The sequence below is a fragment of the Chlorocebus sabaeus genome, chromosome X (assembly GCF_047675955.1).
Source record: "Chlorocebus sabaeus isolate Y175 chromosome X, mChlSab1.0.hap1, whole genome shotgun sequence".
NCBI classification, from domain to species: Eukaryota; Metazoa; Chordata; class Mammalia; order Primates; family Cercopithecidae; genus Chlorocebus; species Chlorocebus sabaeus.
The window spans coordinates 23,006,128-23,020,118 of record NC_132933.1 but is presented as its reverse complement, the minus strand read 5'-3'; the positions used below and the strand labels follow the sequence as shown (position 1 = coordinate 23,020,118).

At 38.5% G+C, this 13,991-nt stretch overlaps 1 protein-coding gene across 10 annotated transcripts in view; it reads right to left on the bottom strand.

Annotated features, from left to right (window-relative positions):
- The window catches only part of ENOX2 (ecto-NOX disulfide-thiol exchanger 2), a 285,986-nt gene that overhangs the window by 158,086 nt on the left and 113,909 nt on the right, over positions 1 to 13,991 (bottom strand). For 6 of the 10 annotated variants that reach the window (XM_007992695.3, XM_037989137.2, XM_037989131.2 and 3 more), the window contains one exon: positions 1,844 to 1,987. The exons of the other annotated variants lie outside the window; for them this stretch is intronic. Coding sequence is in view for 2 of the 6 variants with exons in the window: in XM_037989131.2 (XP_037845059.1) it covers positions 1,844 to 1,987 (144 nt within the window). In the remaining 4 variants the exon portion in view is untranslated. The remainder of the gene's footprint in view (positions 1 to 1,843; positions 1,988 to 13,991) is intronic. 10 annotated transcript variants of the gene reach the window in all.

Here is a 13,991-nt window from a genome sequence, read left to right as displayed (position 1 = left end):
ACTCTATCCGTGGCAGGTTCCACTTAGAGCTGATTTAACTTTTACTTATACTAATCTGGCACATCAGCTTGGAGAGCTGGCTGGGTTTTGTTGTTGTTGTTGTTCTGAATTCAGTAGAAGGAGAAAAAGGGCTGCTACATGAAGGGACACTGAGAGGAATAAAAAGTGACTGTAGGCTGCAGAAAGGAGACAGGACATGTGTAAAACGTGGCTATAATAACTAAAAGACCACCGTGGCGTAGAACAATTTAGTGTAGAGGTAAAAAACCTATATTCTTTAGTAAATCCTTAAAAATTTAAAAGTATTAGAGTGCAGTACAATAACTAATGACTGGAATTATGCCCCTAAATGATCAAGCAAAGTTTAAATTATATTGAATACATGTCTTTAAAAGACAGATGAGTTTATACACATACACACATGTGGTTTATACTCATAATGCTGAGCCTAAAAATGTGAAACACATTGATGATTTAAAACATGAAATTTATAATATCATATAATAATGCTAATAAAATAGCAATATTTATTAAGTGATTAGTGTTTGCAGACACCATGCTAAGCACTTTACCTACATCATTTCGACTAACTGTCATAACAAATCCTAAGACATAGGCTTTAGTATCACTTTTACTTTACAGTTGAAGAAAGTGAAACTCAGAGAGGTTAAGCAAATAACTCCAGGCCACAGAAAGAGATAAAACCAGGATCAGAACTCAGGAAAGTTCCTTGGCTATACACCATGCCTTTCCATGCTCCAGAAAATAGAGCTCTCTAAGAATCACTTATTTCTTGAGGGCTACATATAACTAATGTTTTACTGTATTTTTATTTTCCAAACTCATATTTAACAAATATCTTTATTTATAAGCAGTGATCTATGATCTAAGAGTCAGAAATGATATGTTTGTAAACATGCTCCATTTCATAAGCTGAAAGTAAAAAGTAATAATAAAAAACAAAACAAAGAAGAAATGATGAACATGTCTGTTATGCCCATCCCCAAATCTCAGATGTTTCTGTATACTACAGATTCTACTTCCAAATGAATAACCATGCAAAGAGATAAAATTATAAAATATCAAATGATCAGTTAAGATCTGGCTCCCCTATTGTTTCCTTACTCCTTTTGGGAAAAAAAAAAAGAAAAGAAACATTAAGATGAGAATAGGCCAATGGGACATGAGGGATTGGGGTAGGAGAAATTGCAAGGGAGGCTAAAAGCTCAGTTGGGCTGTTATAGAGGGTTTAGAAGAATCTGTTTGCCAACTGTTCTAAGAGAATTATAACGGCATAAAACATATGTAGGCATAGTGGGTATTGAGGGGAACAGGGGTAGAAGTGGGCAGATGCAAATATATGCAGTTATCTGTATTAGAAGCAAAAGTGAGGATGGCCTGCCACATGTACATACAAAGACGAATGCACAGTGAAACCATTCACTCATGCAATTCTTTCTACCTAAATCGATGCTCTTTACTCATCTCTTGTCTCAAGCCTACCCATTCTTCAAGGATGAGCTAAAAATGGCACTTCTGCAATGAAGTATTCTATAATCCCTAAGGCAGAATTAAACTCTTCCTCATTTATGCTCTCATCGGTTTTTCGCCCTTTACACATTTGCCACAGCACTGATGATACTCTATCTAATTATCAGAGTTATTCGTGTATGTGCTTTTCCCTCCTTCAATCCCATAATGAATTCCATGAGGACAGGGGACTCTTTCTCATTTCTTTAGTTCCTACAAACCCTAGCATAGTATGTGACCTGCCACATACTAGGCTCTGGGAAAATGTTGACTCTGGCACTGGCTTAAGACAGTGCATTATCACCTAGCTTACCTGAAGGAGTATTTGTTCTCTTTCTTTTCTTGCTTGATTCCCCTCCATTCTCAATGAGGCCTTCTGTGACCAGAGGGCCACTGGCACTACCAAACTGCAGGGGCTCGTTGTTGTTGGCAGGGTCAAAGGGCAGCTGGTTCAATCCTAAAGAAGAAAAAGAAAGCCAAAGTCCAGACTCCATTAAGGACTGGGATCGTCTCCAGATTTTATTATATGGGCCACTAGTGGAAAACCTTTTAAATCTTAAGAGCGTAGGAGAAACAGGTGAATTCCTTAAAGACCTTCTGTAATTTTTACAGATCTTTTTGGTAAGTACAGAATTAAAATATAAGACTGTGGCTCTGTCATTTGTAAGATCCCTCCTGTTTCTGTGGCAACTTAACATTTTTAGCCATAAGCTAGCAACTGTCTTCTACTTTCTCCCTTAAGGAGATAGGACCCTCATTAAATGTGACTATGGTTGGACCCACTGTTCCTTGTAAAAAGCTTGGCTTTGCATTCCTTGGATTATCTCCTGACATTTTACCATTCTTTCATTACAAGGTATGTTGAACTGATGCAGATATAATCATCAGACTATCCTGTGTCAAAGTCACTTCTGACAGTAATACAGGGGTCTCTAAAATCAGAAAACCATAACTCCATGGCAAATGAGAAAAGGAAACAAATATATAGAAATTGCAAGGGGGTTATTTAGTAGCTGGAGCAATGGGGAGTTATGACCTAGATTTCGGTAACGTTAATCTCGTTCTCTTCAAATAATATTAGAAGCATGGTCACTTTACTCGTCACTGCTGCACCATATAAAATGGCGAAAGGTATTTTCTACTCTCCAAGTCTTACACAGTTCAATCAGGGGCAAGCAGAGACAGTTCTTACTCCTCTGGCAGCAGCACCTGGAATTTCAAGTGTTTCAATTAAACTTCATGAAATGTGAAATCAAAAGCTTTTTTAAAGCCCAAAGTTAAGACATCTCCTGTAAGCCTTTTCTCCACTGGTTCTCTAATCCTATCAAAGAGGGGGAAATCAAGTTGGCCTGAAAGAGCGAACTCTGTTTTTTTTTTTTTTGGAGATGGTCTCTTGCTGGAGTGTAGTGGTGTGCCGATCTTGGCTCACTGCAACCTCTGCCTACCGGGTTCAAGCGATCATCCTGCCTCAGCCCCCCTAGTAGCTGGGATTACAGGCATGTGCCACCATGCATGGCTAATTTTTGTATTTTTAGTACAGACGAGGTTTTGCCATGTTGGCCAGGCTGGTCTCAAACTCCTTACCTCAGGTGATCCACCCACCTCGGCCTCCCAAAGTGCTGGGATTACAAGCGTGAACCACCATGCCCAGCCCATAGCTCATGCTTTAACTCCCAAATTTTCTACGGCCCATAGCTGTACAATTCTTGAGGTAATGTTGTAAATTGTAAAAAAAAAAAAAAAAAAAAAAAGCTTGAAATCCAGTCAGCTACAAGTCAATCAAGTTCAAGAAAATGAATGCTAAGATTCTAATGAGCTGGCATGGTGGCTCACGTCTGTAATCCCAGCACTTTGGGAGGCCGAGGCAGGCAGATCACCTGAGGTCGGGAGTTCGAGACCAGCCTGACCAACATGGAGAAACCCCGTCTCTACTAAAAATACAAAATGAGCTGGGCATGGTGGCGCATGCCTGTAATCCCAGCTACTTGGGAGGCTGAGGCAGGAGAATCGCTTGCACCCAGTAGGCGGAAGTTGCGGTGAGCTGAGATCGCACCATTGTGCTCCAGCCTCGCAACAAGAGCGAAACTCCATCTCAAAAAAAAAAAAAAAAAAAAAGGAAAAGACATAAATTATTATTTATAATAAAGAGTATCCTCTTGTTAATGTTTTCAGCCCACATAACAAGTACTGTTTTTCAGCGATCAGACTCCACTTGGATCACCTCCATTAAATGTCTTCTGGGACTTGTCAAACATTCTTCCTTACATCATGTGAGTAACTAAGTGAAAGAATAAAACTTGCTTCTGGATCTTCAGTGAACTGTTCACTGCATCATATACATGTTCTATTAAATCTCTACAATGACTAGAACTAAAGAAACAAACATCAATTGCTATGTACTAAAAAAAAATTGAGATCATGACCAAGACTATTTAAAAAGAAGACTGGATATTTATTCCATTTACAAATGAAGATTCTTCTTGTACCTAATTAGTCTCAAAGTCAAATATGATTAATATACTAGTCCAAAACTTTTCTTGGAATTTCTACAATATACTGATCAAAACAAGTTCCATGGAAGATAGAATGGCATAGTGGAAAGATCCCGACAGACAGAGATTCAAATCCTGGTTATCCTTTACTAAGTGATAGCTTTTGGCAAGTCATGTAGTCTCTCTTAGTCTTGGTTTCATAATGTATAACAGAGAGTGATAACACAACTAAGGCTGTGGCAAAGATAAACAAATACATATTTATGAGAATTACATTATTCGAAGTGAATTAAAACAAACTTTTCCCCTATAAACTTGAAAGCTCTTCTAAAAAGGAAACTTCCCTCTCTCCCTCCCTCCCATAATTGTATTCTTGGTGCCTAGCACCATACCTTGAGCACCCAAATGAATTAATCCTTAATTGGATGGGGGTAGATGACTCATTCTTTTAACCCATGTAATCAAAGACCTGACAGCTGATAATCAAGAATTAATGCTACAACTTAAAAGTTCTGATGCTGATTATATAAACATTACTTAAAATAATTAGATTCTAAATGCATCTCCGTCATTTCAGTACTATACTGCAGAATGGTAAAATGCTGATGAAAAGGAATGTTCAGGGATTAGGAGGTTCTGATTAATGATGGTTAATGAGAAAAACTTCTTATTTTTGTTTTGCATTTGATAAATGTACAGAATAATATATTAGTCCATTTCCCTGACTTATTAAGTAGATGGCTGAGGATTTTCTGGAATTTCGGAACCACAATTTGCAAAAGGATATTAATAAGAGTACCTAACTCACAAGACTGCTAAAAATATTAAATGAGATTATATATGTAGAACATTCAACATAACATCTGGCACACAGTAGATGTTCAATAAGTATTAACTACTACTATTATAATATTGAATTTCCATTTTTAATTTCTAGTTACTGATGTGCAATGTGAGGAGACTGTTCTGAATCTGCCCTGATCCAAGGATATACCCTGCTTTCTTCATTGAACCTTTTCATTCCTGTTTGTACCTTTTTCTAAAAGTTGAAGGAATCCAGGGGAAAAAAATCTAATGAGTTAAAGGTGTTCAGTCATAGACATCTTATTATAATTATGCTTGCCCTTTCTTTAGACCCATATGGTAACCTTAGGGATATAGGCATTTTATTAATCACACTAATGTACAGATTTCTGGCACCAAATAAGACTGAGATTTCAAGTACTTCCTGTGTATCCACCTCATATATGATCCAGATATGTGAAAATCATGACAATTCAGTACATTTCAGGCCTCATTTTTTTTATAGAGAAAGATCTCATATGGAGGGGGGACATCTCACTCAGTAAGCTGACTCGCTGAACACAAACCCATATTTTATATCATCCAATACCCAATACAGTCTCCAAAGATCTGTAGTTCAAGAGCAAGGATGATAGAGACAGCAAAATCCTACAACACCAGTGCTTCCTAGCTACTTTTACTGTTTTGTTTCATTCCTTCCATAAGACAGCACCAAATAAACCAACAGGTATTTAAAGGGTCTTTTTTGTGTCATGTATACATGACCCAGGTCACATGCCATTTTAAGTAAACTAGCCCCATTAAAATGATTAAATATTAAAAAAGAAAACCACCACTTTAATTCCAAGAATTCTTATTGCTGAAATTTCAATTATGACATAAATGTAAAAATATTGGCAATTACCATATTGTAATCCTCACCCAAACTACAGTTATCTTTAAATCTCTTATGGAAGCAATTTCTACCATTTTTTCTAGATATGATGAAACTGAAAAATATCAGATTTGGAAGAAAGTTTTGAGGTTATCTAGTTCATTCTTCTATGCAAGACAGGAATTTTATCAATAGAATTCCTGACAGGCCTAAATCCAGGGGCACTTCTTAGCCTGGGACCCATTCCTTGCTGGGCTTCTAGGCATTCAGCTTGCTTTTAAAAACTACGACCTACTCCATTTTGGGAGTTCCTTTTATTTCCCTAAAACAGCTTCTTGCTTATCTTACCTAAAATGAAGACATAAGATGTCTAACTTTTAAAGGTTTCTACTGATAATCACTGTAAGAAAAACAAATGAGAGAGTAACAGATAACTAACAAAGTCAGAAATTGTTCAAAGTCTTATGCATTCCTTACAGTCCTTGCCCTTTTATTTCTGAGGATAAATTTAATAAAACCTCTTACTTCGTTCATTTGTTTTCCTCACATCTCCTCATTCCTCCAGCCCACAAAATTTACGGTTTGTCCAAAGGGAAGCACAAATTGTTAAAATAAAGACAAATAGGTAATAAACACGGGTGTTACAGATTTCTACCATTTCTGTATCTTATGTTCACAATAAACAAATCCATGTGGTAACGTAATCTCATCTAAAACCAAGGTGACTGGTGTAGACAGCTGACCAGCTGTTATTTCATGTCATGTTGAAATGCTGATTATCTGACTCCATAACACATATAAGGCTGCTTTAGAAAGTATGTATATTGGGAAAGGGTGGGGGTGGGGTTTCTTAGAGAATGACACTTCTCATCTAATGGAACTAGGGGGTTAAACATCTCAGAATGAAGTGTGATTCTCAGTGAATACTCCAATCTGCAGGTCAAGGAGTTCACAGGCAATGTTATGTCTGCCATACAGATGCAAATGATTCGTGGGCTTTGAGGAAAGCACTAAAGAATTTTCATGATTCTTGTGTGAGAAGATCAATAATCTCTTTGTGCCCAGCTGCTGTAACAGTTACTGTCACAATTCACTTTACATAGCTGTCCACTATCAGGTCAAATTAGGACCAGCCTTCATGATGCAATCTAACACTTTTAATGATTGCCCCAGGTTGTAATACCAAAATGTGACCCTGTGAGTGTATGCCACTTTTTATCGGCAGCTGTGGCTCAGAGACTGTATAACCCTAGCAAAAAGAAACACAATTCCACCCCGGATTAGTTGGCTTTAAAAGAAAATGGCTAAAATCTTGAGAAATCTGATAAATTCAAATTAAGGCAACAATCTCAACACAGAAATTGATGTTGAAAAAATAAGTATCAGTACTTGGCAATAAGAACAGTCTAGATAATTTGTCTATAAAACAAATTTCTATAACCTAATTCTTATTTTCCAAATGACTTCAATTTCAAATCGGATATGGGACTCCATGTTGGGAGATGAGGGTCTCCAAATTAGTTTTCAATTCAAAACTTTTGGAGAAATAAGGGATTAAGATAATGGCCAGGCCCTTAATGTTCTGCCAGGTGCTTTTGTAGGATTTATCCATCTCTGGAGGCTCCTCCTCACTGTCATTCACCCTTCCTGCTTCCTCAGTCTAGGCCTCAAAACCTCTGACTCCACATTTGTAGCTCTCACTACCCAGCCATTCCACCTGCTACTTCTGAGGAAATATTTACAATGTCCAAAGGAGCTGGACTGCAATATTACTCTTCAGCCACAGGGCTTAGCAGCCAAAACAACTGAACAGTGCCAGGTCTTAACTGATGTCAAACAAATGAAACCTACTTTGTCAATTTCATGAGTTCAATATTCTAACCGGTTTAGCTGAAGCAAGGGTAATTGTATGAGTTACAATTAATGGGTAAGTAAAGGTAATGACGAAGAAGTGAGAAAGAAAAGGGAAAAGTCCTTTTTGGAAGCACTAAGGGGCTTGCTTGAATGGTGGTACACAAACTTTCAAAGCCTAATTTACCTTTAAGTCGCCATTTTCAAGGTGGGATACAGGTCATAGACCAATTTTCATTGGCAGTGATCCTTCAGCAACTTTTAATGACTCCCCAAACTACTTGATCACGGCACTAAAGTCTCTCATAACAAGGCCACATCCATTTCAGGCCTTGTCTCCCACTATGCCCTAGCTTATACTCTACCCCAACACTTCTCAGACTTTTTAATGTGGACATGTGTTCTCTGAGGAGCTTGTAAAAGTGCAGATTCTAATTTAGTAAATCTGAGTTGTGGTCTGCTTTTATAAGTTCCCAGATGATGCTAATCCTGCTGGTGTGGGAATCACACTTTGAGTCAAAAGGGCTGGCACTCAAGCAAAATGGGACTACAGCATTCACTGAATCCATCCAGTACTTTCCTACCTCCACACCTTTGGCTCACACTGCTCCTCCACCTGCTTCTTAATTTTCAATGTTTAAAATATCGTCCTTCCTTTAGGGTTTATCTCAGTTGCTATTTCCTTCATGGTGTCTTTCCTTATTTACCTCTACCCAAACCAATACATACACAGCAACAGAGAGGGGAACTACCCATCAGGGGAACTACTATTCATTGGTTGTTTAGAATGTGTTCGTTTACAAACATTATCCCTTTATTTTATTTTCTAATTATTATTCTTATTTTACAACAAGGAATGGGAAACTTACAGAGTTGAAGTAAATTTCCCAAGGTCACACAAGGAATTCAGGCTTTTTGTTTTTGCTTTTTGTGGTGAATAGGGTCTCACTATGTTGCCCAGGCAGGTAATTCCTGGGCTCAAGCTATCCTTCTGCCTCTGTCTCCCTAAGTGCTGGGATTACAGGCATGAGCCACAGTGCCTGGCCTCAGGCTTTTTCAATTATAAAATACTATTCTGACTCTCCTTGAATGTTAGCCTATACTTTTCCTGAGCCTTTTAGAACATGCCTTGTGTTACAGTTCTTTGGGTATTCTGTCTTAGCCTACCTTCCCTCCTGCCTTACCCCACTCCCACTTAGTGGTAAACTCCTTGAGGACAGACTTTATGCCTCAGTCATTTTTTAGTCTCTCCTCCACCAAGATGTGGCACAGTGCCTTGTACTATATGGTAAGCACTCCAGAAATGAGTATTGAACTGAACTCAGCTACAATTTGGGATATAGCATGGATGGTCTCTGACTTACGATGGTTCAACTTATGATTTTTCAACTTTATGATGTGAAAGTGATAGACATTCAGTAGAAACCATACTTCTCTTACCATGCTGAGCAGTAGCAGTCAGCTGCAGCTCCCAGTCAGTCACAAATTTTTGACTTATGATATTTTCAATTTTCAATGGGTTTATTGGGATGTAACTACATAATAAGTCAAGGTGTATCTGTAGTTGTGTTTCCCATCCCAGGCACCAGCTGACCTGCTGCTGGAGCTGTCATGAAAGGAAGAAGGAAGTAAGGTTTATGGGTTCCTTCAGCATTCCCGGTATCTTCTTCATGTTAGGATTCCTGAAGCCTGGGGAGTGGTGGTAGACAATCACACGCTCCACTCCCAATCTTGTATCTGCATAATTTCATTCTCTTTCTGAGGGGCAAAACAGACCTTCCACTGACTAAGACCCTTAAAAGAGATCCCATAAATGGATCTTCTGTTAATTGTTCAATGTACATCAGGTTACATGTCCCATTTTACAAACTACAGTTAAGAAAAGGCAATCTCTACCCAGTCTACCACTGATGGGCATTTAAGTTGATTCCATGTCTTTGATATGTGGTACACATACACCATGGAATACTATGCAGTCATAAAAAATAATGAGATCATGTCCTTTGCAGGAACATGGATGGAGCTAGAGGCCATTATCCTTAGCAAACTCACACAGAACAGAAAACCAAATACTGTATGTTCTCAGTTATAAGTGGAAGCTAAATGATGAGAACGCATGGATACATAGAGGGGAACAACAGATAATGGGGCTTACTTGAGGGTGGAGGATGGAAGGAGGGAGAGAATCAAGACAAACAACTAAAGGGTACTATGCTTAATACTTGAGTAATGAAATAATCTGTACAACAAACTCCCATGACATGTTTACCCCTGTAACAAACCTACACATGTACTGCTAAACTGAAACATTTTAAAAAAAGAAAAGGCAATCTCTGGAGATGAACTATCCAATACAGTAGCCGCTAGCCATATGTAGCTCCTTAAATTAATTAAAATGGAATAAAATGAAAAGTTCAGGCCGGGTGTGGTGGCTCATGCCTGTAATTCCAACACTTTGGGAGGCCAAGGCGGGTGGATCATGAGGTCGGGAATTCAAGACTACACTGACCAACATGGTGAAACCCTGTCTGTACTAAAAATACAAAAAATAGCCGGGCGTGGTGGCGGGCGCCTGTAATCCCAGCTACTCAGGAGGCTGAGGCAGGAGAATCACTTGAACCCGGGTGGCGGAGGTTGCAGTGAGCTGAGATCGCACCACTGCATTCCAGCCTGGGCTGAGAGAGCAAGGCTCCATCTCAGGAAAAAAAGAAAAAAAAAAAAGAAAGAAAAAAAAAGAAAGAAAAAAATGAAAAGTTCAGTTGCTCAGTTGCACTAGTCACATTTCAAGTGCTCAATAGTTACATGTAGGTAGTGGCTGCTGTATTGGACAGCATAGCTATAGAACATTTCAATCATCCCAGAAACTTCTGCTGGACAGTGCTGCTCTAGAGTTAGATCTGCATTCAAAGCCACATCTGCAACTTACTAGGTGTGCCACTTACTAAGTGTGCCACTTACAAGGTGTATAAAACAGGTCACTTGATCTCTCTCAGACTGTTTCTGCATTGTAAAATGGGGATGATAATGCCCCCCTTACAGCAAAGTGAGGAAAATTAAATAAGGGATTGTTTGTTTAAGGTCTAGCACATGTTGGACACTAAACAAATGTTAACACCCTTCTAACCCAATGGGGGGTTTATATAAATTTGCCTCAAAAATGGAATAAGAACATTTGAGTAGTGTGGCTCCTTTGGCCTCCAGGCTACAGTCTATTTACAGCTTGGAAGATGTTAGCTTTGCATTCCTCTTCTAACCTACTTTTTCTTAATAACACAAAGCCATTAAAGTAAATCATGAATAAATAATGCTGGGAGTAGTCAGTGATTGCTCTTTGCTTGGACTCTGCTAGGAGACCATATTCATCACTACCTTGAACTTTCCAACATGAAAGAACCACATTTTCCCCTAACAATGGAAATGTCTCCTCCCAAATCTTTCAGGAATGCTCTGTTCCATCTGGTACTATCAGAACACTCTAGCAGTGACACTACAGCTGGACTAGAGAAGTATCATTTCTCTCTAAATCCAATTTTCCTATACTCGGAATGTTCTCTGTGTTTTTCCTGTGGGGTTGACATCTCCCAGGCCTGGTAAAGGGTGAATTATTCGAGAAAAGTTTGAACTAAATCTGTTAAGGTGTTTGTGTTCCGTGAGCAGAAAAGCAAAATACATATATCCAACTTCAAGAAGAAGAACACTTCAGGACTTTTTTCCCCTGTCCAATTTAAGGCTTGGGAAACACAGCAAAATCACATTCCTCATTGAAAACAAAGTTCAAAAAAATGTTGATTTGATAGAACAGTTCAAAGTGACAGATGGTAGATGGGTGATCTATCATTTTCCTTAGAATAAAGTCTGTCTGGCAGTCTTCAGAGGAACTGAGAAGAGAAAGCCTTATTTTGCTGTAGTTTAGCTCTGGGAACAGTTACAGCAGCTACCCTTTCTCTCCACGTCTTTGGGGGTAGGGGATTGGAAAGATAGTGATTCATCAGTGCCTGCTTTGAGCTGGCTCTAGGCCATGCTGTAATTCCTGTTGACCAATTTTCCACCTGAGTGACAGGAAAAGGGCAGGTTCCTAACACACTGACCATTAGGTTATCTGTTGAGTACTTCCCTGAGAATGTGCCCAGAGGTACTCTATTATGGTTGTCTCTGTCTAAATAAAATAAATAATTGCAGATTTCAGAGCCTGAGGACAGACAGTTGTTCTAGTATTGAAATTGGAGTCTATCTTGTCAGATCTGTAATGAGGTCTTCCCTTCAGGCTGATTGATTTCATAAAGCTGAGGCAATTATCAAAAGCAAGCACAGTTCTCCCTACAGAAACCACTCCACTGGTTTTGAAAACTAGCTTGTCAGCCAGATCTGGTCAGGAGCCTAGGCTGAGCCAGCTCTTTCAGTAGGAACAGTTACTACACACAGAGAACACGAATTTCTGCTAATAGATTATTAAGATGCCTGTAAATAAGTTGTAAACAAGGTTCAGCAAAATAATTTCACACGCTGTGAGTGAATGAAAATTGAAGTTGCTGTCAAATAAATCTGTATTTTAGTGTAAGATGTTTTGAAGGAGAGAGTGAGAGCTGGTCTTTTGGTCTTTGGAGAGTTAATTTTATCAATTAATGCTAGAAAGATATTGGTATCCTTTAAGACTGATGCACTGCATGAATAACATTTGTATCTTTGCTTTTCCCAAAATGTACACACTAATTTCACCAGATTTCCTTTCTTTGTTTATTCAGCCTTCATTAACTATTTATCCAATCACTATGCTACAATTTTAATTACCTTCTAATTAACCAATGATGAGTTTGTGATTTAGCATTCCCTAAAGATAGAACTACATAAATATGGTCAATCTTAATTTACATATTCAAAATTTTTATCCTCCCTCCTTGCTCCCACCCTGTTAATTTTGCTATGCTGTGTCACTAATGTTCTGGAATTACGCTTTCTGCATTCCTAATCTTTTAGCCCCATTTGGGCTAATTTTTCAAGAATGTATGAGAAATAACCCTTGCTGTTGGCTATGAAATTAAACACACAGGAGCAAACAGAGGTTCTTGTAATATGTTAATGCATCTTTAAAGATCCATATTTTTCCTATAACAGTTCCTCCTAGGAGTATCAATACAAGGTGTTGACAAGTGATTAACTCCTTTAGAGAAGTCCCTGCCTAAGCTGAAGTCAAACCTACTACTAGGAAAACTACAATCTGCTCCTTGAGAAGACAGCATGACTGTAAAGGAGAAAGCCTGCAAAAAATAACTAATCTGTGTCTGAAACAACTCCTACCATTGCTGTTGTATAAAAAAAATAAGTAGAATCTTAATTTTGCTCCAGTCTGGATTTCAATTGAGGCATTCAATACACATAGGAATAAACAAACCAATAAATTAATATTACTGATAGTCTCTCTCTTTATTTGTCCAATTCATTCAAACAGTTCTGGGTGCCTTGACAGCATGTAAGGCTTGAGAATTTTAGGACTTAATAAGATAGTCTTTTTTCCTCAAGAAGACAACAAGCAGAAAGAAAGGCAGATACATACAAAGAAAATCTGACCCAATTATTGTACCAGCTTCAGCTCTTGCCAATTCCCCTAAGTACCCTTTGCTTCATTCATGCCAAAATTCTCAAAATTTCTCAAACATGCTAAGCCCTGTCATGTCTGTGTGCTTCTGTACACACCATCTCCTCAGATTGACATATAACTTTTCCTTTTTCCACCTGGAGAACTTTTATTCATCCTTCAAAACTCTGCTCAAATGTCACCTCTTCTGTGAAGTTTTACCTAACTCCCAAAAGCTTTCTTCACAGGAGTACACAGAGCCTTATCAGACCACTTATTGTAGGATCTTAGAGTTCATTCTAATATTTGTGTGTGTGTGCATGTGTGTGTGTGTGTTCTGGGTTGGGGGCTGTCACCATCTGATTTGTGCCTTAGAAAGATCACTCATATGGCATGATGAAGGATGCACTGGAGGTGAGAAGACACCGGAGGCAGAGAGACCAGTTAGAAGAAAACCATAATGATACAATGAAGAGATGACAGTCACATGAATTCAGACAGTGGCAGTGCGATGAAAAGAAATGAATGGATTTCAGAGATATTCAGGAAATATAATCATCTGGATTTCATGTATAATTGGATCTTGGAGTTGAGGAGAAGAGAGGAGTCCGAGATGACTCCACGAAAAAATTCTTAAGCCAGAGTCCCGAAAATCCTGCAACATTTGTGGGTTTCAGTATGAGAAAAAACACAATCCAATGGAAGCATATCCATAAATCCATGCTCAAAAATAAAACTGCTTCCAATCTCTATTTACCATGGCATAAAGGCTGCCAGGAAACAGCAGTAAATGGCTTACACTTGACCTTTACTAGGTATTCTTAACAAAGCTTGTCAAAAGATATCAATTCATTCAGAAAAAGAGTAT